Consider the following 26,557-nt stretch of genomic DNA (forward strand, 5'->3'; position numbering starts at 1 on the left):
TCATATGTAGAATATTAAACTACAACAAGCAAAAAAACTGTAAAAATCAGGACGAATTGGCTTATTACCATATTTACCATATCTCAGGCTTGTTAATTGAACACTTTAGAATTTATTTGTTGAATCTGTTTAAAAACCACAGTGTAAAAAGTTGCAGTTTGTCTTCCACAGTGGGTTATGTGCCAAACTGAAAATGCATGAGATTTGCAGGTTCATTAGAGGAAGTATGATCTCTATTTTTAGGAGCAAGACCCATAAGAGCTACACAGATTTTAAACTAAAGTCCTGGGACTATATCAAAGTACAATACTGGAGTATGCCTTGAGTGTGTACTTTGTTTCATATCATGGTCCAAATTAGACATTTAAGTAGGATTTTAGCATAATAAGGTTTTCATTTATCTGCCTGTTCTGTTTCTCATCTCTTTTGCATCACTGTATGAATCTCGGCATTGTTAATTACTTCACTGCATTAGAGGGTCTTCATTAAGACTACTTAAAGAGGTTGTATGAGATTAATAAGCGAGTCACATCTGTCATGCAGTATTTGAAGAAAGGGAAATCTTTCTAACGAAAAAAGCACGAGTGCTGTGTTTTGCATGAGAACATTGATATTTTTTGAAAGGTGAAGAAAGATGACTGAACCATGAAAAGATTTGTGGGGGATTTAGAGCACTGACAAGTAGTGCTAAGAGCATATTAAGGAAAGTTGAGGTCAAATGAGTTATCAGTATTACAAGCGAGGGATCAAGTCCCACAAAACTCGAAAAAACTTGATACAGTATCGGACTGAGCCTAATGCCAAACCACCGAGGGAGGCACACAAAAGGAAGAAAAATCATTGCGTGGGCCTCCATCATCTCCTGACATCAGCCCAATTGAGAACCCATGAAGAATACATAAAAGAAATTCTGGTAAATATGTGTTGCTGTAAGAGGCTGTAATGTCATCCTCAAATAAAAAGATGCAGAAACATATTCAGTAAAAGAGTTTCTTTTGTGATATTAAAAAAAAAAGTTTTATAGATAATTCTTTTCAGATGTGTTTTTTTTTCTGGTTTGATATCAGTGTGACCTGTTATTTGAGTTATTTGGAATATTATACTTCTGTGTTGTTAATGTCCATGTCAGTATATAAATGTGTATAACCTGAGACAGTTTCTAAAAAAAAGATCTTGCGTTAAGAAACAACCTCAGAAATGATGTTAATACGTGAGAGCGAGTTTGATTTGTTTCGTGCAAAGCTTCTCTTCATAATACCTTGTGGTTTATGATCTTACATGATGATCCCTGCCTTTTGTTTTGTTTTGCTTTGTTTTTATTTCTGTTGAGTATTAAATGTTTTGGTTCCAGTCTATTGAATTATTCACAGGATGTACAACACACCCCGATATGTGGCCTCTGCCACTAGCTGATGATCCAATTAAAGTCTTTCTTTTATCCATGAGTATTAGCTCTGCAAACATTATGCACTTCTCCCTGCGTGCGCGTTCATCTAAATATATGTCTGTGTCTTTTTCTGAGTGCATGTCTGTTTCCCACTCATTTACGCATGCACCCGCTGTGTTTGGGCTCAGCTTTGCCCCCAGTTCAATGCTTATCTTTCCTGACTGTGGCCAAGCTTATTTTTTACTGCAGTGAAATATGTCTAGCTAACAAGCCTCTAACGAGACAGAAGGAGGGTGTGGGACATTGGCTGTATATGAGAGACTAGTGAGTGCTTAACTATGGTGCTTGTTAATTTTCAAGGGGAAACCTAATTTCACAGGAGCCACATGGGAAATTTGGCTTCAGAGCACAGAGGCTGTTGCCTATGCACTTAACTCTGGCACTGGAATTAGGTGCTCTTAAGTTTGCTGCATGGCACAGATACAAGCTGGCGACTAGTGGGTCCACCTAAAGAAGCATTTCAATGATTTAACATACGGTAGGATGTGTCAATAACTGGCTTACACGGTGTATTTTTAAACTTTATCTTTCTTTTCTGTCTTTCCCGCTATCTCACACTTTCTCCCAGGTTTCTGTGGTCAACGCATTGGACATGCAGGTTGTTGTGTCCACTGTCCCACCCACTTTAGTGGAAGAGAAGAGGGAAGAGCTCATTAGGTAGGACACAGCTCACATTTCATTAAACATAAGTTAAAAAAAACAAATTTTAATGAAAAGAAGCGGTATGTATTACTAACACAGTTTTTTTTTTCATGCAAGATCATGTGTAAGATGAAGTATTCCTTTCATCAAATGTCCTTTGCAATATTTTTTCTTTTAATCTCAGCTATGCAACCTATTATTTTCTCATCTGAAATTATTTTCTTTAAAAGATTTCCCAGCTAAAACTGGCACAGAAAAGAAAATTCACCTTGAGTTTTGTCTATTGCGACATAAGGCTCAAGGCCGAACTTTAATTTCCATTAAAAATGTAAGGACTAGAGTGATGCATATGAGTCAGCTGGTTGAACAATTAATAAAAGCAAATATGCATTAGTAAAGATGGATATTTCATAAAAACCTGTGTAGGGGTTTTTTTGGGCAGCTTTTTTGTGTACAGTAAACATTGACTGATCAATTAAGATCATGGATGGGCCAATTAGACAGATGAGTCTGTCCTCTAGAGTCGGTTCTCCCAGTTTAGATTAATTAATGATAGAGATTCATGAAGCATCTTTTTACCGCTCTTAGGGCACAGTGTTTAGCTTAATTAGTCAATCTGAAAGGCAAATGGGTGTTAATAGCTGTTTTTTAAGAGCTTACTGTGTCTTTCTCACAGAAGTGACACAGCTCTTTAGGCTGAAAAACAGAGACATTAGTTGTGTTACGCTCTTTACAGTGATGCCATTTGAGATTTTGCACAGCGCTGATGATGATCCAGGGCCATTTTACCTGAGTGCTCAAACTGTTTATCCACCTTGGCGGCGGCAAGGCTTTCCTTTATCGGCTGTAATTTGAGGTGTGGATTTTTCCCTTCCTGAAAAGGATTATCAGAGCCTTACTTTGCCAGAGCCCAATGTGGAGAGACAAACTGCTGCCCAATGGGATAATCACTGCCAGATTGGAGTACTTAATCTTGGTGGCTGTCATATTGCTTTTGGGCATTAGAAATTGTTTGAACCTGGATTTTACCTTCTATAGTTCATCTTTCTCAGTTTTTTTCTTTAAGTGTATAAAATGTTTGTGTATGTATTTGCACATATAGTATTTATACAATGTAAAGTATAGGATACAAAGTTTCATCTGTGTGTATCTCAGTATTCTGGAGCGCCACGTCCAGGACCAGATTCCAGGTGCCAAGGTGATTGTAGAGGCTATCGGGCCACGTCGCCATGGTGATGGCTTTGAGTTAGAAGACTACTCTAAGTCGGACCTGATGGTATACGCCATTGACCCACTCACGAACAGGGCCATTTCACGTCAGGAGCTTTTCAAGTGAGTGGGTGAATTGTGTTACAAGAAGTTCAGTCCACCATTTGGTTTAAATTGATGTCCTAATGTCCCCGCTGTGCTGCATGTTTTCCCTGCTGCCTCTTTTTACCCTCTGTTCAAGCAGTGAGTCAGCAAATATGTCTTTTTCAGACTCCCTTTAGTTTCCTCCTCTACAGCATCTCCACTTCACTGCCTCTATTTTCTTTAAAAGACTTTGATTATGCTGCTGGTGCACTGCAACTGAAATATGTCATAGGAAAGTGGAAGATACAAGGGAGAAAAGAAGCAATGAGGTCATGGAGGGACAAAGTGAGACTGGAGCAGGGAATATTTCAATCAGTCCATCCACCCATCATTGCAGTACCTCAAAGACTGTTCTGAGGGCTGGGAGATATGCCAGCAATACATTTTTATTCCTTTTATTTCCGGACATAAAGCTGAAGAGAGTGCCCACAGTCTGCCAGAGAGTGTGCTTAAACACCAAAGAGGCGCACAGCACCACAGTAGAAATAAGTACAAGATACTTTGTCATCCTATCAGAGGAAAGAAGACCTTGGCCTTCTTTCCTGGCACCTCAGGAAAGTGTTTCACTCACTGTTTTGATGTTTCCCATCCCTTCTGTTGAACTGATCAGCAACAGATCTTAATAAACTTGACCAGCATATGAGAGCATGCCCATTCTGAGTTCCGGCTTCCACTCTTGATTAAATTGCATCCGTGTACTTTATGCTTAGCAGCCTGGAACTGTCCTCTGCAAAAACAGAGTTCAATAATTTGTAAGTTATTTAAACACAATATATAATTGAAAATAGTACTTTCATGCAATCCAGACTGCCCTAAATTCTGAAAGGGAAATTGTGGCTATGGACGCCCAGACTATTGGGCAATAGAAATATATTAAGCAAGAATGGGAAAACTTAATTGGTTTGCTCTGGTCACAAATTCTTAAAAGGAGAATTGATGTAACACAGTGGCAAACACGATCCTGCACCGACTTTTAAAAGGCTGTCTATGGCATTAAATTTGAAATAATCATGCATTAAAAAAAGTAACAGTTTTAAACATTTAACATGATGTTTTGGCACTATATTTAATTTAAAAAGTGGTATTCATTGTTTGCAAAGTATGATTTTATATTTTGCAAAGCATTTCTGCATTTCTTTAAGCAGCGTGGTAGTAAATTAATCTACAAACACCTTTATGCCCTCCACTATCAGGAGGAGCACCACATCATTTCACGTAAGGTGGCACATCCAATAAAATCAGATTATTATTATTATTATTTTTTTACCTAAATTATTTGACATCTTCGTACTTCTAGCTTTTAAGACTTACAAGCTAATTTTAAAAGAGGTCTGCTACATCCTTGATTTAATAAGATCTACTTCCTTAGATACAGATACTGTCAGAAAAAGTAATTTAGATTAGCGGAGATGGGCTTTTTATGCATGCAGCGCATGTCTGACAATGTTGTGGGGTAATTGTATGTCATATAGCCAGATCACAGGAGGAGAGGGAGAAATACAACATTGTAAGTGGATCAGTGCATTAAGTCGTATTCCACCTATTCCCACTTGTCACAGTCTAGAGTACAGATTGCCACATCACCTTACAGAAAAACAAAAGTGATGGTGGTTACATATGTATGTACGCTTGTCCTTTTGGAATGGTTTGTTTTGCATAGTAACATTGCATCCTCTCTAAATGAATTGCTTTGTATGCATGTATGTTTTTTTGAAAATATTGACGCATATACTGCCATTGGTTTATGCAGAAAAACAAGTGTAAATTGACACTTGTAGAAAAGTGTAAGTATTATAATTGCTTTTCATTTGCACTTAATGCTAATTATTATGATCAGTATGATTCATGTCTTGTGTTCAGTATTTACTCTCTCTATTTACACATTCTTTAGAAAATAGGTTCCTTTAGCTGTAAACTACCTACAGTGAGTAATTAGAGCTGTCCTCTGTAAGCAGGAGACTGCTGTGGCAAAACATAATGTGTAAAAGAGTATAAACTTGTTACAAAGCCTGTTAAGAAGTAAAACAGCTGCAGATTTAGATGATTCATCATCATGCTTCATGTTGAGGAACTGTAATATATTGCCTTTTGACACATTTTTAATAATATTTAATAAAAAACATTTATTATGTTCTCTTGACATTGATTACAAAGTAAGTGTCTTTTTTGTATGTGGAATACAGATTTCTTGATGGGAACGTGCTGGAAATCAATAAGGAGTTTCAGCCATACCTGGGTGAAGGTGGCCGCATTCTTGAGATTCGCTCCCCAGATATTGTAGCCAGTGTGAAAAAGGCTGCCCAGGCTGTCGGCTACACAGAGGGTGCCCTCCTGGCCCTGGCGATCATCATTATCCTTTGCTGCATCCCTGCCATTCTCATCGTCATGGTCACCTACAAACAGTCAGTATTACTATAATAATCACTAGGCTTTAACTGGATGTCAGCGAATAAATTTTAATTTAGCAGGTCATCGTCTTAGGAGATATTGCATGTCACTCTGGGTTTTATTGAAAGGTTTGCTCTGCACAGACGAATCAGATAGTTATTGTAGGAATGTAGCTTAATGTTAATATCGTGTTTCCTGTGGCTTGTAAGAGCAAAGCAGCGAAACCGCAAACAGCATCACTGAAAAGTGTATTTAAGATAAAATAAGAGCACTTCTTGCGTTAGTTTTAGCTTTTTGTGTGTGCGTCTCTCTATCTCTCTCTCACTTCCAACTCTCTTCCTCGGTATCTCTCGCTCTCATCAGACATGCTGACTGCGCACTCTGCTGGGCTAATCTCCCTGCTCATGCTGTGTGAAAGCAGATTAATTAACACTCATTTGTGACAAACATCTACAGCCAATTGTGACCGTCACAGTGCGTCTTCATGCTACTTAATCATCTCTGCCCGACACACACAACAGACGGTGCCCTCTCTCCCTTAGATGCGCGCAGTGCAATCCTCAAAAAAATATGACACTTTTTGCTTTGAAGCATCATTCAGACTGGTGTGATAATTGAACTCTCATTTGGCAAAAGCCAGGTTCTTATCTAAATGTTGGTATGCTGCAAGTGTACCGTAAACGGTAATATTTGAGAAATATTTATTCATGGCAGATGGGTAGAGCGGTTGTACTTATTCAAATGCACAGATCAGACACACAGCAGAAAACTATTGATGGTGACAGTAGACCTAACACACAAACTGTCGTAGCAGATGGTGCTTTGTTGGTGGCGACATTACTCTGGTAAAGTTAATTTTCTCAGTTGTGTTTGTCAACATAATTCATTGTTGTCTAAATTTGAATATATGATGAATATATTATTTAAGACATCAATTTGCACATTCACGTCGAGCACCTGAATGTAGTTGTGAATACGTAACGGCAATTTGAAGTATAAAAATGTTACTTATTTTGCGTTTAGATAAATACCTCAAAGCATCGAAATTGTGAGGTTGCACTCGTGCCAAATTATGTAATTATAGTTATGTAATTTCATGTCTTTTTTTGTCCCCCATCTCTCTCTCTTCTTGTTTCATCTCCTTTGCTCTGCATCAAAAACGCTGTGATCAGGTTCAAAGAGTAAGTAATTTCTCATGTTTTACAAGTGGCTGCTCATTGCTCGATGTGTGTGTCTGTGTGGTTGTGACACTACTTTCTTTCATCTTTATTATTAGTTATTTAAAGTCGAGTTGAATATTGTGAAAATGTGATGAACAGAATGCTTGCCAGCTAATGCCAACCTTTTGAGGTGTCTCTAGCATTAAGGGCACAGAGCAAGGCTGATTCATCTTCTAGGTCACATACTGAATGTGCATTTTTGGCTGAAAAGTTTCTCTTAATGTGGAAAATTTGATTAGATTCAAAAGAAAAATTATAGTTACACTTGTCACTCTGCTGGATACAGTTGAGTTGGCACATTCATCATGTCTTTTGCTACACATACAGTATACTGCATTTGCATAATTTTTAGTCTGTATTTCAAAAGAAATAAGCTTGAATAATCTAGCACATAGCTGAAAACCATGAAAATGCTTTTCAAATCTTACTTGCACAACTGCAGCAGCATTGACTGTTTCCTTGCAAGCCAAAAGAAGCTGATTATTATATTATTACTCTGCAATTGACAAAACAAATCAGCCTAAAATGCAGTGTGAGACAAGGGCTATTTGTTTTGATACATTTTAATAAAATTGTTTGACTAACATTAGTGAATAAATTAAATAAAAAAGAATACCACAGCTAATTGCTGCAAAATGGTTTTGGAGGGTTTTTTTTATATAGTTTAAAAGCTTGATGTTGCTAAAACTGAATTTTGCATCTAGAATATCTCTTCGTGTTCCTCTTTCTGGGGTGAGAATGACTTCTCAAAACACATGGGTAATTCATAGTAGAGACTTGATGCATAAGTCATGTGTCTGGTTTATTCTTAACCACATTAACACTTTGTGCAGGCGACAAGCAGAGTGTGCCAAAACTGCCAGGATTCAGATGGCTTTACCACCGGGAGGGAAAGCAGCTCCGGCAGCTGCTCCCACTGCTAACCTCTATGAAGAGTTGGGCGACAGCAGCATGTGAGTCAAGCTTGTCCTCTAAGTATTTTCCCATCCCACGCATTTCTTCTAGTCCCCATGATCAGATGCTGCTGCATCTGGCCTCGCAGGTTTCTCCCTGTGAGTGTTTTATTCAAGCTCAGAAAAAAATATTACCCCTCTATCAATCCTCTTTTCTGAAATGGCCACTGGCTGCTCTGGATGTTGACCTCAGGAGTCTCCACACTGCTTGAGACACATTAATAGTTGCATCAAAGGATCTCTCTGCTTGTTGTCTCTGTAACTATGATCCACTTTTGATGTCTGCAAACTGCACCGTATGGTGCAGCACAGCAGGTGACTAGATTTTAGCGTATCTATGTGTTTCTAGTTGAGTGCCTATGCATTTTAGCAAGAACCTCTCTTAAGGTAAGAGTGTGTTTAGGTTAATAAAAAAGCACATTGTTTCCTAGAAATAGAAACAAATACAGAATAATGTCCAAGTTCAAGGATTGTCACGAGTTACCTTTAAAAATGTAACCTGCGGTAGCCTACATTAAGTGCTTCCCTAACTTTGGTCCAAAGTGTTTTGCCATCAGCACAATCGAATTTCAGCTTTAATATTAAATCCTGCCCTAAATGTGTGATGAAATGTTAATGTTTGCAGATTAAATGAGACTACATTTAAACTGCTGAGGTAATGGGCTTAGCAATTTTGATTTTCAGCTCGTTCAAGGAATACTGCTTCTAATGTCACTTTTGCATTTTAAAAAAAAATGTAAACCTAACATTAAGCTACGAAGAGCGTCCACAATATGCCCACCGCAGTTTTTAAATGTAGGCAGAAACATTTGATTCTGTAGCATAAGTAGAATTTTTATGGGCATTATTGTATTGTAGCTAAGAATTGTGTACACGGAGCTTATTTCCCAGTTTTCACCAGGAAGAAGAAGAGTTTCTCTTAAAAACAATCATATTGTTAAAATTATACATTTCCATCTGTGAAAAACAAAAGCTCTCAAAGTTATACTGTATGCACGCAGCATGGTGTCAAATGTAGACAGAAGTTAATCAGTCTGGTATTTGAGTTTAAAATGCAGAAACCTGCCGTACCCTCGTGTCGACGCTTCATCCATGTTTTCATTTTCCATTAACACCTCTGATATTTCTCCTTTAGTCTTCTTACCATCTGTCTGTGTTTATATCTTCTCATTCATTTTCAATTCCCTTGTCTCTCTGGATTCAGACTGCAGTAAGTAATGCCAAAACATGACAGAGGTCAATAAATATGAACAATATTGTGCGTAAATTTTGCAAGAAAAATGTCCTTGTTGCCCTGCCTGCTTAGTTGTTTTTTTTTTAAACATATGCACATAATTAATATACTTAAATTCTGGAATTTAAGTGGCATAGTTTGTTTGGTAATTGATCTTGATGAAGGGTGGAAAGACCTAGTGGGTTTTCATGCACGTACTTCATTCTTGTGAGAAAAAAGAGAAGGCTTAGTTTGGTTAGAGGTAGTGCATTTCATAAGATATCGCCGTAGATGTCTCCTCTCTTGCGTCCCATTAGACTGTTGTGTTCTTTTGTACTGTGCTGCTCTTAGTTTCACTGCTCTCTACATCTCTCTGTGCTGTGACCGATGGCACTAATGCATCCTGCATAGGTTCATGATGGCTACTGAGCTCATATATTTCAGTGTAATAATTTCACAATTTCAATATTTGATTTGTAATTTCTTTAAGTTTGCAAAGTTTATTCAAATCATTGTTATTTTGATTTCTTAAGAACGCAGATGCGCTTTAGTTACTTTATACTGTGCAGATATTTAATCATCCAAAACCCAAAACAAATTTCTGAGTCACAGTACTACGAGAGACTGTCTGTCAAGATATTTTCACACAGTTGCTTTTGCTTCACCCTTTGTTTCTTTGCTTTATTCAGCTCAAACCTATCAGTCTTTATCTGTTTCAAGTCTTTTTCTTCTTCACCTCCATCTTTTGCCGGGGCAGGGCTAAAAACTCTGTCATTGAGGAGGCTGACCACCAGAGGATTCTTAGCACCTTTGCCTGTCGTGCCATTGCAGCCCGCAGCAACGGAGCACTCCGTGTCAACTTACCCAAGTCAGAGAGCAACGTGACCTTCCTCTCTGACCACAACCCACTCACCACCCACAACCCTGTCTATGATGATAACACTCCTCTCTGCAGTCCTGACGCACGTGGGGAGAGCCCATCTGAAAAGCGGTTCTCCTTTTCTCCTCCCCACACAGCAGGGTCAGGGTTCGTCTGGTCAATGCCTGGTCGCATTCATGGAGGACAGCATGGTTATGAGGTACCAAGGAGACAGGCTCTTATAGACCCAGCCAAATGGGAGCTGCAGATACTCCAGGCAGGCATGAGTGGCGAGCAAAGGCCAGCGAGTTCAGACATACTTCACGCGAGTGGCAGCACAGAGACCAAGTTGTCATTCCGTGAGCAGGCCAGCCAGTTTGGGCATCGGGGCTTCCAGGAGCAAACCCTCAAGCAAAATAGAGCACCCGCAGGCTCCCTCTCTTCCATCCTTGTCAGGGACAGAGACAGTGATGACATGCTGGAGCTGACCTCAGAGGCTCTGCTATCCATCATCGATTACCCCTACAGTCCAATGTCTGTGGGCAGAGATGTGCCCCCCAGCTTTAGCATTACCCGGGGAGATGAGCCACTCCCCCTGGCTAGCCAGAAATCAACTGCGCCTATTCTCAAGACGTTTAGCTCTGGCATCTCCAAATATTTGACAGAGGAGCCATGCCATATCACTGTGGAGATCATACCTGACCCACCAGAAAATCCACCGCCTTCTCCTCCACTGCAGCAGCAGCCACGTCCAACTTCCCCGCCCACACCTCCTCCCTCGAGCCCTCCTCCTCCTCCTCCTCCACCTCCACCTCCACTTTCCTCCCTTCATAAACCTGAATGTACTTCTCAGTCCTCTTCTCCTCCTCCTGTCAATAAACACATCACTCTTCCGCCCCCACCACCTCTGCCTCCCTCTCTATCACCTGCTAGCAATCAGCCACGCCCAGTCGTTCAGTTTATCCCAACCTCTTTGCCGCCCGTGTCTTCCCTTCGCCCTGTTTCCGAACGAAAACACCCTCCTCCGCTTTCACCATCACAAGCTGACGGTGGGAGGAAGGAGCTTAAAGGGATCCTGAAAAACATCCAGAATCTAGCTGACATAGAAAGGTCTGTTGCCAACCTGTACAGCCAAGTAGACAAAAATTGTAAGATGCCCAAGTTTAGCACGAAACCACAAGTGACTGAGGAATCAGAGTGTACTAACAAACTGCAAAGCTCTGACACCAGTGAGGAGCAGAGCATGCCAAAAGCAAACAACTCCAGCTCTGAAGTCCAAATCAACTCAACAAGTATGAATTGTGCTGGAAATGCTGCAAGTAAACCGAACGTAGCAGCAGACATTCAGCAGACAAGCCAACTGAACTCAAACAGTCCAAACACTGCTGAGCTCAGTGAGCAGGTTACTTCTCAGTCCACTGTGTTCTGACTTTTCCTTTGTCTCCATATTCTCATTATGTTCATTTCTACATTTCCATGCCTGTTTTTTTCCTGTTGTTTCTGCATTTTATGTTGTATACAGTTAGTGTATGCTTTAGTCATGTCATTTTTTTTTTTTCAAATTCTAGAGCCATCAGCCAAGGAATGTCCTCAGATCCTTTCTTAGCAGTATAAAAAAGAGGCTTGCATATTTAGTATGGGTTTGGCTTTTTTTTTTCATATTTTAATTATGTGAACTGGTATGAGGACTGTGATAGCATTAAGTATGCCCCTGAGTTCACGGATTAGTCGGTTCAGCATGTTATACATATGCACCATCTTAATCTTAACATTAACATTTCATAGCCAAAACTATTTTAATTAAATTATACTAAATAGCATTTTTTCAAGTCCCACAGCCCTGGGGTCTGTTTCTTCAACCACTGGCTGGCTTCATATTGGGGATTTTGAATTTGTTCTTTTACTTCTTCTCTGAGATAAGAGCATGAAAATTTAGCATGCAATTGCTTCATCCAGAATCCAAATCAGGCAAGAAGAACAACATAATATTAGACCTTTTTTTTTTTTTCTCAATATCTGTTTTCACCAATTTCCCAAAGGTATGTAAATCTATGGAATAAGCTTCTCAGTTTTCAGTGAGGGTAATCCCATATTCAGAAAGTTGTTACTTGTAGGTGTATTTAAGTACATAACATGGTGACTGAAAATGAAATCTAACCTTAAGAGATGTGGGATTCTGTGAAATATGTACATAAAGAATCAAAAATATGTATACTGAAGCAAACGAAAAATACGGGATAATATAATATGACAAGCTGTACACAGTGTCTTTATTCAAACAAGTGAATGCCTGTACCAGCTACGTTTATTTGAAAGCCTCTTATGTTGGTTGAAGCTATAAAAAGATATACATCGGCTGATCCCAGGAGGCTCATGTTGAATTAAGAGAGCCAACCGCTGGGGGACCTGTCTATTCACATGTCCGCAAAGATCCTCTCAGCATGATAAAGTAGTCACTGTGATGTTCGTCTGCACTCTGGAAAAGGCTAATTAGAGAAGCAATCAATCGTTAACCAGGGTTGCTGCCTGTGGGACTGTCAACTACTGTTACTCTCTCCTTTCCTTTTCTATTCCTCTGACCTTCTCCCTGCCTGCGTTTCTCTGTCTCTTACACCGCCCCTCTCCCTGCAGTTAGTTCTGATACTTTCCAATCCTTGGCCTCTTCTTGTTAATCTTTCCTTTTGGTCCTCTGGAGATTCTATTACCTTCTTTAGACTCATTGCAATGCAGCCTCTGCTCCCGTTCTCTTCTTTTTTTTCTTCTTCTTGTGTTCATGTTTCTCACTTTCTCTCCGCTCTGTCTTTCTGCTATATACCCTTTATGTGTTTGTTTCACCTTCCATGCCCTAAGGCAAATGGTCTTAGCATACCTCAATTCCAGAGCAATGTAATGTTTGATTCATCACATGTTCCCCTGATGGGCTGATCGAAGGTCCTCTAATTCTGTATTCCATGTTCACTGCATGGGGTAATCTCTTTTGCAAAGAGGCTAGGTGATCACACGCTGTTTCTTTCAACCCAAAGAGCCGTCTTAATGGATTGTCTTCTTTATATTCTTTTTTTACAGTTGGTTTTATCAATATTGTTTTGTATTCCAGCTGACAGTTCAATGCAGTAATATCAAAAAAAATAAAGAAAGGAAAGCTAAACAGTTTATTTCTAGAGAATTATTCTCAGAAAAAGTTTTGATTGGGAATGCAAAAAAAAAACCAGTCAAAGTCAAGAGTAACATACACATAACGTGCTATGTTTGGGCGACCGTGGCTCAGGGGGTTGGGAATCGCATCTGTAACCGGAAGGTCGCCGGTTCGATCCCTGGGCTCTCTGTCCTGGTCGTTGTGTCCCTGGGCAAGACATTTTACCCTACTTGCCTACTGGTGTTGGCCAGAGAGGCCGATGGCGCGATATGGCAGCCTCGCTTCTGTCAGTCTGCCCCAGGGCAGCTGTGGCTACAACTGTAGCTGCCTCCACCAGTGTATGAATGTGAGAGTGAATGAATAGTGGTATTGTAAAGCGCTTTGGGTGCCTTGAAAAGCGCTATATAAATCCAATCCATTATTATTACTATGTTTTTAGTAGAATTATCTAAGCTGCAACTGAGAAAATACAAACCAATCATTATACAGTATCCTATAGAAAACAGCGGGTGTGTGCACAAAAAATGCCGATTAGTAAGCAGCTTTATACCAGATTTATTGTTTGTTAAGAAAAGTTAAACATTTGGTGATTTGCAGCTGTCTTTCTGTGAGTTACATTAGAAAATAATCCTTCTATTCTGGTCCACATAATAGATATTTAACTAAATCCTGTTATAACAAGTCTGCCAGAGATCAGTAATATCTTCCCCACTCGCTGTCTGAGGAGGGTGCACAGTATCCTGCGGGACCAACATCACCCTGCGCGCCACCTTTTCCATCTGCTGCCCTCAGGGAGAAGGTACAGGTCTATACAGGCCAGAACATCCAGACTGGCCAACAGCCTGTATCCACAGGCTGTGAGGCTCCTGAACTCTCTGCCCCCCTCTCACGGACAATAACCATATCCAACTTCTTAATAGCAATGAACTGGTCTGCATTGGTGCATCATATCTTTATTCTCTTCCCCCTCCTGCCCCCCCCCCCCCCTCTTTCTTAAATAGATAACTATCATATCTGATATCATATCTCACAGTACAATAATATTGAATGGGTTGCATTGTTGTATTTTGTCATGTTTCTCAGGTCTTTGTCTGAATTTCTACGAACATTATTGCTAAGGATTGTCTTATTGCATTGGAGTCACACTGGGTTAAATATGTACACTTGGGTTTTAAGGGGTATTTATTATTTTCTTCTTTTTTTTGGGTTGTATGGAAGCCCCAAACGCAATTTCATTGTTCTTGACAATGACAATAAATAAATAAATACTAAATACTAAAATACTAAAGAAACAGCTCTGTCCAAAGGAAACAAACACACCCGAAAGCCACAATAAATTAGCTATAATATCAGGGTTACAGCTAAAACAAACAAGGTAGCATTTGATAAATAGATATGCATCAACCTCAATATCCTTGGCAGATTCAGATTAATACTAGATTTTGGCCGTTTTGATTTTTTTCTAAGAACTATAACTGGCAGCATTTGCAAACAAAAATCAGCTTTTTTCAATGCAAAATATAATTTTCACAATAAGAAAAAAATAATAAGAAGAAATGATTCAACTTCACAATTTTCCTCAAGCATGAGTAGGTTGTAAGATCTTCTCTCCCTCTTAAAAAAACTGAAAATAAAGTGGTTTTCTACTAGACGTACTAATATTTAACTGAAAATGTGTTGCTGTACACCCACCTTTATTTGACATATGTTACCTTACTGGCAAAAGCAGGTACAACAGATTTATGTAACAAAACAAATTTCATACACCTAGTAGACTTTCTATTATGTTTAGAAATTTACCAACTAAGAGGAGATTGACTTCTTCGATCCTTCACTAATACCGAGGCTCTTACCGAGGCTGCTGGCTGTGAGCCCTGAATAGCTTTAGCTGTAGCCACTTTGTCTTTGTTAGCTTCTTTAAAATGTCCATGCTCAGCTGTGTGAGGCTATTTAGGTGTCTGATTAGGTTCGTTGTGACAAATGTTTTAGTGCACTAAAACCAAGTAAACCATCAAAGGATGACCGTGGTCAACCTTCGATGGTTTACTTTGGGAAACCCGGTGTCTTCACTCTGTAGAAGTTTGTGCACACTCACAGCACAAATAGTTGTATTTGTCTGCATGTTGTGACGCATGAAATAGAGTGGCTTATAACAGACGGATATGAGACTGACCAGCCAGTAACCAGTTGTGCCTGTGAATGATGAAAATTGGCCATTTCCTGTCCTGGCTAGACAGTTATGGATCGCTAGTAATATAGCATCCTGCTAATTTGTGAGCTTTGATAGATAGCTTTGTTATCTCTGCACAAAGATGGTGGTAATGTGATTATATTTCCCCGTTTCTTTTTGTTTTTCTGTTTGTTTGCTAAGATAAAAGGGTGCTCACTCCAGTTACATATCTAATTTTAAAAAATGTGGTAAAACAAGCTCCTCATCTTTATATTTTTCAACCTTTTCATGTTTATCTTTGCTTTACTACATGTTGTTGTACCAGCAGGGTGATAAAGATTCTATTTTTAGTCTCCATGTAAATATCTGCACCGCCAGATAGTAAAGCTACTTATTAACAGAGCCAACATCACCCTCCTGTTATAGATACGATACAAGGCTGTTCAATATTCCAGTCTTGCTGTAATTTTGAGTTCACCACTCTTACCTCTTTTTCTATAACATTTCTTCATCACACATCTTCTGCCAACTCCTCTCTTGTGCAAACTTCCTATGGCTATTGTCCACTGGGCCATTTTTCTTCATGTTGCATGAAACAGAAGTAGCCAGCAGCCAAGCCAACAGGTCATCCATCAGATCCCAGTCCCATCGTCCACTCTGCCTGGGAGGTGTGGCATATGGCTCTGCCCTGTCCCCTGATCCTTGCCCATAATAACAGATTACAACTCTCCAGAGGAATCTCACATCATTGCTTGGCCATATATCTGAGTGTGTGAGAGTCATCATCATTTATGGGCCCAGACAGGTTACAGTTGTACGCCCGTGAAGCTGGAGCTTTCAGCCGAGCTGCTCCATTACTTGCCGTTTCATTCACTCGTACTGAAGACAATGCAGGCGCACTTTTATCCTCAGGAGGAGTTCTGAGTTGTTTTTCATGTGGTTAATATAGTGACATTTCTAAGATTTTCCCCAATTCATTAGAAAAGAAATCCATTACTTTCTGTAGGCATATTATGACGTGATAACCAAAGAGATTTTTATTAAAATTCTTTGAGTCAGAAATTCTGCCCTTTATCACAATGTCCTTTTCATATCTGCTGGTAGATTCATTAGATATGACTTTATAAACACTGACTTTCAAATTTTCCCAGCCCTTTCCATATTTGCATTTATTGTATTTTTTTATTGTTCCTGTTTGGATGAGATAACAGAGGGAGAGAGAAAAAAACAGCCCACACCAGCGTGATAACATTGCAGCCTAAGGCACCCTTTTTTAAAACAGAACAATATCTGCAACGCTGTAATTTAACACTTGAAAATGCAGAGTAAGTAAAGCTGTTATTTCTTCTCTGGTCAGCAGAACGTAGGCACACTAGACTTAACATTTAATTTATCTATAAGCACTTGAAATGTTGTTGTCAGTCCATATTCATTATTTATCTTATTTTCTCCTTTCTGTGACACGCAGGAGGCGAGGGTACGGCCGACAGGTAAGGATTCCCATCGTGATGTTTTTACACCTTATTGTTGTGCTCAGACATTTTGACACTAGAGGAAGCATGAGGAAGCTTATATCCCATTATTCTTATCTGCGATTCACTTTATGGAAAACAGTGAATGAGATTAAGATGAGATCGCGGTGATAGAAGTTCTAACACTGACATTACAGTTTAGGTTTGATTTTTGAGAGTCTTTCGTATTCTCCAATGTTCCCGTCAAATAGCAGATAAGCAGTTGGATGAGTTTTTCTCCTCTGGTGGAAAAATAACTAATCAGGAACCAAACAGTGTGACTCTTTTTGTCAGTTTGACATTAAAGTCTTTTTTTCCTTTCGAATAATCTTTTAAATCATCTGAACTGTCAGTGTCAGATAAGCACGGGATGTTTTCTTTCTTTCTTCCTTCCTTTTTATTGAGCGCAGTTTCTTTCATCTCCATTGCTTGGCTGGGATTTTCACTCTCCTTCCTTGCTTTGTTTCCATCAATAATTTATCAATCTTTTCACCTTCCTTCTCCGTAGATGTTTCAGTGAGTCCAGCTTTGTCTGGCTTTAAATCTGAAGTAGATTGAGGTCTGTCGCATGTTTGTTTCTCTGCTGCCTGTCCCTTCCTTTACCTTATCCTTCTTCTCTACTAACTTCTGGCAGCAACAGCAACTGCTGAGGCCATCTCTTCTGAGACCTGAGGTAGAAACACACCTGCTTTTCTAAATTTAAAGCAATTGTGGTCATTCTGCTGTGCATGCTCCCCGCCCTTTGTGCTGCTGCTGCTCATCTTCTGATGTCTTATTGTGAGGAGTGCTGAGTAATTTCCCTCTCTGCCCCTCTGAAACGCAGGAACTCTCCATGGAGTCAGGTATCGACCCAGGCCAGGACTACTACACACAGGACTACTATAATTATGACCAGGGGTGAGCATGCAGCCGACTGACTGTTTTATCTCTAATCAGTTGTACTTTAATCCATGGACCTGATCTCCCTTGGTTCATTTAGAAAAAAATTTTTTCTTAAGTTACATCATTAGGACCTCTTCATCCTGACCTTGCCTTCTAGCTCTCTTTGAGAGATTTCAAAGAAGCTCAGAATAAAATGATGCACATAACTTAAGCTGCCCCTTCAGTACCATCCAAGCATTTGCCCTCTTTACTCCTGCCAAAATGAGATCAGTTATGCTCCTTTCAGTCAGGCACCTGAGAGTCTGAATGTTCTTCCCATAGCTTAATGGATAAAGGCTGTTTTGGCTGCCCGGTTACTTTGCCCATATGGTCTAAAAAGGAAAAACATGGAACTCAAAGCTGTAACAGCTGCTGAGAAATTGTTATTCATTAAACGCTCCTGCTCTGTTGCAGGTGACTTGCGCTGCTGTGGGGAATTATGCTGCAACTTTTATCAAAACGGGAAGAAGCTTTTATATCTTCCAGCCTTAAATCGCTGAACGAAAATCTAACAAACTAGGGGGAAAAAACTGTGCGTAGTGAAATCAAGTGTTCTAATTGCCTCTGTAGTTTCTCACCAGCCAGCTTAATTATTGTCTGAATCACACCTTCATTTCTAACAAGCTGAACTTATATTTTAATGACATGTCACTTTTTTTTTTTTGTAAAAGCTGCCACTGCCAGTGAGTGTACCATCACTATGTGAAGACTTTGATCTGCTCCTATTTGAGATGAGGGGCAAACTTTATTAGCAGTTAAGCTTTTAATGCTGCAGTCACCAGACTGCACGGGCCTTACAGCAGACGTAAAGTGTAGCCACCTCTCTAATTTAGTATTTTAAAGTAAATATTAACTCACATCCTAGGTGAGGCATTAAACAACCGCATTAACGCGTACAGCCTCATATTATATAGTAAAGCAAAATTTGATTTATATATTTAAAAGTTTGCGGCTACCATACGATGTTATGTAATTTGACCGTTAACACTTTTTTCTTCTCTCTTGTGTTTCTTTGTTAGCATTCTGCATACATAGTGTGTGGTCTTTAAACAAGCTAATTAAATTCACGTGCTTTTAATGGGCTTTTAGTTATTGCTTGTTACAGTCTCCATTTCCACATGTGGTTGCATTCTTGTAATTCAATAGAGGATTTTGACAAACACAGGCAAATATACTGAAATATTTGTTTTGTCTTCTTTTCTTTTGGAGGAACACTCTTTTAGCCTTTTAGCCTGCATGCTTTCCCCCTCTTGTTTGCTTTCTCACTAAATTGAAAAGTAATTTCAAAAAGTGCAGTAAATCACCACAGCAATTACTGTCTGTCTGACCAAAGACGTTCTCAGTTATATTAACAACAACCAAAAGCAGTAATTAATGGGATCAGCCTGATATAATTGAGGGCAATTTAGAGAAAGGACTTGAAAAATAATAATGGAAAGAATTCCAGACAGCAAAACTAAGCCCCTTTATTAGCTACTGAGCAAATCACACTGTACTGTAAATACAATGCAGGTTTTAAAACACTGATATGGGGTAAATAACCTTCTAGCTTGCTTGATTCTTTGTGAGTATATTGATATTGCTATAATTCCTGTTCCCATAGGAGATTGATAATCTTCCTTTGCAATGCAGAATATTTACTATCACTAATAATAACAGGTCCCTTACATGATACAGTGGGTCTTTGATATTAAAGTAATAAATCTGGTTGAGATTTATTTTTTTAATATTGCAGTGTGTCAACTTTGGTGTTTTCAACTAATCATCAGCCTAAACTAATTCGAATCCCTTTTCTGTGAACAACTATAGGTACGACTTTCCTCAGTACGGCAGTCGGCGGAGGCTGATATCACCCATGTATGATGAATATGGAGAGGTTATTGTGGAGGATGATGGGTATTACTACAGTCCACATGGCCCTGAGGTATTACCCTTGCTTGAATGTGAATTTCAGACTTTCACTGATTATCTTGAGTATTATCTCAAATATTTGTTTTAATAAGTTGTGTGTTCAAGGTATTACTGAACAGTAATGTGTGTGAAACCTATGCAGCACGATGGCTTTATATTCACAAATTCATGGTTGCTAAATGAAATGTGATTATCTTAGGGCCGGGGCAGAGGCAGGGGCCGTGGTGGCATGCGAGGTAGAGGTCCGCAGAAGAGAGTTGCGTTTAGGGATTTGCCACCAGAGGATGAAATTGAACAAGCTGAGCCAGCAGAGGAGGGTGAACCTTCTAAGGCTGCCAAGAAACTGAAGTCTGTCATGAAACTCAGCAAACTTCTGGCTGCCAGCAAGGGAGGAGAGCAGCCATCTGATGCCAGTGCTTCTGGCACATCTCCATGGAAAAAAGCCAGGATGTTCAAGATGTTTGGCGCCGGGAAGACGGACAAGGATTATGCCAAACTGATGTCTGCTCGCCGTATTGACAGCCAGGAAAGTCTAGCTGATGGACCAGCAGTTATGGGACCAATAGACAGCAAGTCTGATGCCCGTAGCAAGCTTGGGAAAGTCTTGAGGAAAATCAACTTGGGCACAAAGTTGCAGGTCCGAAGAAAGTCACAGAGTAGTGTGAGTCGTGGCTCAGCCACTGGCAGTGAACTAGATGAGGAAGCCTCACAAGCAGCTAGTGAGGATGAAAGAAAGTCTAAAGTGTCCATTAGTGTGACAGAAAGTGAGCCAGAAGCAGGTGCTAGTGGAAGCAGTAAAGAGAAGGGCTCTGACGATGAAACCTCAGAGAAAAGCAGTGTTGACAGAGATTATCTCAAAGTTGATTTAGACCGGGATGATGCCAATGAAAGCACCGTGGACTCAGAGGAAGAGCCTGATGAAGAGCCAGGAGATTCCGATGAGGAAAGCAAGTCCAAGTCTGAAGGAGAAGAGACGGATAAGGAATCTGCCAGTGAGAAAGAATCTGAGTCAGAGAAGGAGTCAGACTCAGAGAAGGAGTCAGACTCAGAGAAGGAGTCAGCTACAGAAAAAGAGTCAGAAACCGAGAAAGAGTCAGAAACCGAGAAAGAGTCAGAAACCGAGAAAGAGTCAGAAACCGAGAAAGAGTCAGAAACCGAGAAAGAGTCAGAAACCGAGAAAGAGTCAGAAACCGAGAAAGAGTCACAGTCTGAGGAAGAAACAGAATCACAAACAGGCTCAGCAACAGAGGGGGGAACAAGCACAGAAAAGGATTCAGAAACAGAGAAAGACTCTGAAGACGAGTCTGAGGAAGCTTCAGGCAGCACTAGAGAAAGTGGCTCTTCTGTTCGTTCTTCCACGAGATCCTCTGCGACTGAAGCCAGCAAGGGGAGTGGTGCTTCTGGAAAGAGTGTCAGTGGGAGTTCCAGTGTCAGTGGTAGCAGAAGTGAAAGTACAAGTGAGAGTGGCAGTGGTAGTGGTGGTACTGCTGCATCTTTATCTGGCTCAAGTGTTAGATCATCAGCAGTAACCTCAGAGAAGTCCAGCGGGGACCTCAGTGAAGCCGAGTCGGGGACAGGGACAGCCAGTGAGCCAGAATCAGGTTCAGGAAGTGAAGGCTCATTATCTCGGTCCAGCCAGAGAAAAATGTCTGGTTCAGACGTGAGTTCTTTGGGCAGCATGAGCTCAGCTGGTTCCAAGTCAACTAGTGGCAGCCGAAGTTCCCGAAAGTCTATTGTGAGCCGTGGATCTGAGGACACAATCACAGAGGAAAGTGAAGAGGAGGATGAAGACGACTCTGAGGCTGATGACAAGAGCAAAGAGTCCACCAGCGAACTCAGTGATGCAGGATCATCTAGGAGATCCAGTGTGGCATCTGGAGACCCTGGGCCTTCTACGTCCTACACTGGTCCTCCTGCCCGCTCTGAGATCAGAAGCATTGGTGACACCTCGGAAGAGACATATGGAGGACTGTCTCCTATCACAGAGGTGGACGAGGATGCCATCTCCTCTGACAGATCCTCAGTCAGGGGCTCTGGATCAGGGACCCGCAGTGCATCAAAGAGCTCAGAAGAAACTGAAGAAACATCTGATGCTGATTCAGATTCTGAGGGAAAGTCAACTGCCTTCTAGAGAGATATATTGTCCACTGTGAAGTAAGAGTGAATAAAATCAATTACCCTTGCATGGGAGTGAAGAAATATTGCTTGCCTCTAGAGAGTTCACATTCACTTTTTCCTCATTCCCCCTTAGCAAGAAAGGACCTGATTTTCCTGCTGCAATATTGGAATCTCTCTTTCTCACATCTTTGGCTTTCTGTTCTCTTTGATGTTTTCATGCCGTGTTTCTAGAGTGGAAATTTGCATGTCAAAACACTAACTTATTGCTCAGTGTGTTTTTTGGGAGGTTGTGTTTCTTGTGATGTTCAGATTATTACTGTGTGGTTGTCATTTTCTATGGAAACACGAGATTTCTCACTAAAATGCAAGTCTAGCACAGAACAGAAACTTTAAAAAAATGATAAAACAGGTTTTTAGCCAGGTTCTGATTTAAACAGTTACTGCAAATTCTTTTCAAAACAGCTTTGTTTCCCAGTTTTTTTTAATTATACAGTACTTGTTTCTGTGTGTGGGTTTTTAAAAAAAAGATTTTTCACTTACTGCACCCTCTTAAAAAAAGTAAATATAATAACAATAACCCTCCACTTTCTCCTCAGCCTGGGAGAAAGAAGCGGATTAAGTTGATTGTAGATCGGGAAAACGAGACCAGCTCCACTGCAGAGGACAGCAGCACAGAGACGCAACGGAACAGACTCCCAAACAGCCACAGCAACATAAACGGGAATATCTACCTCGCACAGAATGGCACTATTGTGCGAACTAGGCGACCGCCTCATCTAAACAACCTAAAGATGGGTTCTCCATGTCGGCTGGGTAAGCATTTTAAAAAACTAGAAAAGCTGGGCGTAACACATGAAGAACCGCCTCCGGCTATTAGTGTTGAGGACATGGGAAACGAAGCAGAAAATGAAAGAGGTACGAGTGTTCCCTCCAACATGGACATCAACCTCAACACTCGGTCCTCTTGTAGTTCCCTGGGTTCCACCATTAAAGAGCTTAAAAGTTTTGGGTCCAAAACCAATATTGCTAAGGCCACAATTGACAGAAACAGCAGTGGCCCGTGTGTCACTGAGCAGCAAGAGACTTCAGTTGACAACCACAAGAACAGTAGGGAGACACTGGAGTCCCACAGTGACCACACATTATCAGATGAGGAGGAATTGTGGATGGGACCTTGGAACAACCTGCACATACCAATGACAAAACTCTGACTGGCCATGCTGAAAAATTGATCCCCCTTTTTTGGTTGTTTTCCATTCTCTATCAAGTGTTTTTTTTCTTGGTCATAAAAATGTGTGCCTAAGCTGGATAAGCTTCAATCACAGATGGGTGATTGCCCTTATAGTCACATTTTATTTAGTCCTAATATGTTAAAGCTTATTGTAACAAGTTTTTATCACCAACAGGGCCGTTACAGGTGGGAACATTGAGCTGAAAGGCAATGAGTGCCTCAAAGAAATATGAAATTATATGTGATTGAGTGCTTGAGTGTACTTTTAATTTTATTCAGCACAGAAGATGGACTTATTTTATGGAGTGAATCCTTTTTTTGCATCCGTTTATCTTTTTTTTCTGAAACAAATTGTCCATTACACTATGCTGTTAAAAAGGTACTTTAAAGAAATATGAAGAAATGGTGGTAATGTAGTTTGTGATGTGGGAAAAGAAAGTTATTTTGCTAATGGGGTTGTACTTGCGAATAATTCAAATTGTTACTGATTATTTTATGTTGTGATCACTCGGTGATGTTTTTGAGAATTTATGAAAAATATATGAAATTATTTTTGTCTATTTTCTATCTAACAGATATGAAGAGTCTAACATATGACATTAAAGACATAATAGCCACATGACTGTCATTGCTGTATTTCAACAGTGGAATATGACGGTGTGATCATAGTGTTTTTATATGGACATTTGTACCTACAGAATGTGATATTTTCAGTCCCTTTACATGATGCAGGTTCAGTCTGATCATGTCGTGACAGTGGAAGGAAAACCAAAAACATGTATCACATTCAACATTAAAGCTCTGCCTATTTTATTGGTTTGTGAAGCATAATTTCTGGCATTTATCGTTTCTGCCACGTTGCCCTATGCTCAACATGAAGGTTTTTTAGCAACAAGGATTATGTTAATAGCAGCTGGGTCTTATTCAAACATGAAACTACATCATTGCATGCCTTTATGATACTGTTTGAGGTTATAAAGACAGCCTTCAATTGTATAATGAGGAGGAAAGTAGCAGAACTCTGCAGTAATCTCAAAACAATATAGCATCTGCAGAAAGAGGGCTTTCAGAATGATGCTTTCTCTGTCGAGTGGGCTTTCACTTTAAAGGAGAGCAATGACAGGTCACCAAATATGGGGTTGTGGATAGCTACTGTATTTCTGAAAAGCTGTGGGAAGTATGACTGGAACTGCAAGAAACTGACAGCACTGAGCCTACTTTCTCAACTATCAGCACAACCTGCTTAGAGGGGAAAAAAAGGCAAAATGAAAATTGTAAATGGAAATCTTAATAACATCCTTGGTTTGATTGTTGGTTTATCATAGCGTTGCACATCTACCACATCCAGAATAGCATTAACAATAAGTGTTTTGCACTCATTCACACCATGAGAATGTCAGTCAAATTCTTTACATCGGCTCATGTTCAGAAAGAGCAGCAGCTGAATGCGAGTGAAACGGCTTGAAAAGATGCTCCATAAATAGGTCAGGAGGAAACCTTGTTCCTACAACAACAAGCCTGGTGTATTTAAGGATCCAAACTGATCTCTGCACTGGGAAAAAGAAAAAAATGCATACATAGAAGCAAGACCAACCCAAAAGCATAAAGATGAGGTTGTTTAATTTTCACGTGTATGTTGTGTTTACTGTGTCTCAACAGCCACCTGGTTTCTTTGCTAGTCCACTCTGCATGCACATTCACAGGAACCTTCACAGCTGACAGGAGAACAGCACTCCTGTCAGCTCAGTGCACAGTGCTGCTCTTGGGTACAATATTATGCACTGTTTTTTGCCAATTCTTGTATAAAATTTTATTCTATGTGTATACCGTACTAATATGAAACAGGAGCATTCCTAACAAGAATGCAAATTAATTTTCTTTGGATATGAGGGGATGAGGGGGGCACAGATGCATTTCATCTTAACAAGAAAAGAAAAAAAAAAGGACATAAGAGGACTTCACCGATCACCTTTTGTGAAATTCTCCTAATGAATTGGATTAAAGCTGGCCCAATGAATAATGGAAGCATTTCTTCTAAGCGTTTCCGTTTGTCACAGGATTATGTCCAAAACCTTTTTTTTGCTTCACTCCTCACCCTGATCATTTCACTTAGTAGATTAAATTACAGCATTAAGAATAGACAATTCTCTTTAAAAGAAGGTTAAGCTTGAGCATACCCGCAATTCAGTCTCAAACGGGATTTACTTGCCATTTATATTTATTATTTAAAGTACAAAAATGTGTAAAGGTTTGAAAAAATGGCAGACATTTGTAGCATTTGCAAAAAAAAAAAAAGGGGGGGGGAAAGCAATGATTCATGCTAGTTTGCCACCATGATTATTACTGGTGGTGGTCAGAGGGCCCGGTGGCGCCAGTGTCCGGCAGCCTCGCCTCTGTCAGTGCGCCCCAGGGCAGCTGTGGCTACAATGTAGCTTGCCATCACCAGTGTGTGAATGTGTGTGTGAATGGGTGAATGACTGAATGTAGTGTGAAGCGCTTTGGGGTCCTTAGGGACTAGAAAAGCGCTATACAAATGCAGGCCATTTACCATTACTGAAGTTTCTCATCAGTGAGCTGATAGATTAATCAATTGGAAGGTTTTGTAAAGTAACGGCAAAAAGAGGATGAGTCTTTGTGACTCTGGTAATCATGCCGCCATAACTGCTGCTGATTTCTTGCACAACCGTATCTAGGGACCGTTTAAAAGAATTGTCTGAAAATGAGAAAATATTCAATAAGTAGCAAGCTAGTTTCTCTTGAGCAGCTCAAAAGACAAATGCAAAATACATTAAACCTTGAAGCAGATGGGCTGCAACAACGGAGGACTACACTGGGTGCCACTCCTGTCAGCCATGAACGGGAAACTGAGGCTATAATTCACACCAGCTCACTAGACAACAGAATATTGGAAAAATGTTGCCTGATCATTGATCCACCTTTCCTTGTATCAAAAGATCAGGACGTACCATATAGCAACGCTCTTTGAGATCATCCCAAACTTTGAGTTGCCGGGAGAGTCGCATCACAGATGTGCATCTAGTGTTTTTTTTTATGTGTAATGTCTTTGTTGATATTGGTAAATAGACTGTACTCAGCAGGATTTACAAAGGGGTTATATATAAAATTACAAAATAAATTACATGTTTTGCTAGTATCTTTATGACTCTGTAATACAGTACCAACACTATAACCAACCAGACTTTAAAAACCTCTATAGAACTGTTATGTTATATTTATTCCAATTTCTCCTACCCTCTTGACAAAATCCCTCTTAAAGAAGACATTTTTAATGTCACTGATACTCTTTAACTGGATAAATATTGGATATATAAAACAGCTTCTACCTTGTGACAGGAATATTGTTTGCTGCTGTAGATGGCTTGATGTCATCCATGATGGATACATTTGGCATATGTTTCACATATTACAAGCCAATAAATCATGAATCTTAATGTTATTGTGGCGATTGTGGCTCAAGAGTTGG

General features: G+C 40.0%; 2 protein-coding genes across 2 annotated transcripts in view; both read left to right on the top strand.

Moving 5' to 3' along the window:
• The window catches only part of LOC308388051 (protocadherin-15-like), a 219,534-nt gene extending 196,956 nt beyond the window's left edge, over nucleotides 1-22,578 (top strand). Inside the window, exons 30-38 of the mRNA XM_080868525.1 lie at nucleotides 2,016-2,104; nucleotides 3,245-3,421; nucleotides 5,626-5,844; nucleotides 7,884-8,003; nucleotides 16,850-16,871; nucleotides 17,716-17,789; nucleotides 19,623-19,737; nucleotides 19,924-21,878; nucleotides 22,439-22,578. Of these exons, the coding sequence (XP_080724651.1) occupies nucleotides 2,016-2,104; nucleotides 3,245-3,421; nucleotides 5,626-5,844; nucleotides 7,884-8,003; nucleotides 16,850-16,871; nucleotides 17,716-17,789; nucleotides 19,623-19,737; nucleotides 19,924-21,855 (2,748 nt within the window). The 3' untranslated portion in view covers nucleotides 21,856-21,878; nucleotides 22,439-22,578. The remainder of the gene's footprint in view (nucleotides 1-2,015; nucleotides 2,105-3,244; nucleotides 3,422-5,625; nucleotides 5,845-7,883; nucleotides 8,004-16,849; nucleotides 16,872-17,715; nucleotides 17,790-19,622; nucleotides 19,738-19,923; nucleotides 21,879-22,438) is intronic.
• Nucleotides 8,069-12,038, top strand: LOC308388758 (protocadherin-15-like; the record flags this gene model as incomplete). The annotated part of the gene is made up of 2 exons (XM_080869654.1): nucleotides 8,069-8,102; nucleotides 9,853-12,038. 2 exons carry the CDS (start codon nucleotides 8,069-8,071, stop codon nucleotides 11,502-11,504), a joined length of 1,686 nt encoding a protein of 561 aa, XP_080725780.1. The 3' UTR covers nucleotides 11,505-12,038.
• Nucleotides 22,579-26,557: the final 3,979 nt, after the last annotated feature.

The sequence above is a fragment of the Rhamphochromis sp. 'chilingali' genome (assembly GCF_963969265.1).
Source record: "Rhamphochromis sp. 'chilingali' genome assembly, chromosome: 20".
Lineage (NCBI taxonomy): Eukaryota > Metazoa > Chordata > Actinopteri > Cichliformes > Cichlidae > Rhamphochromis > Rhamphochromis sp. 'chilingali'.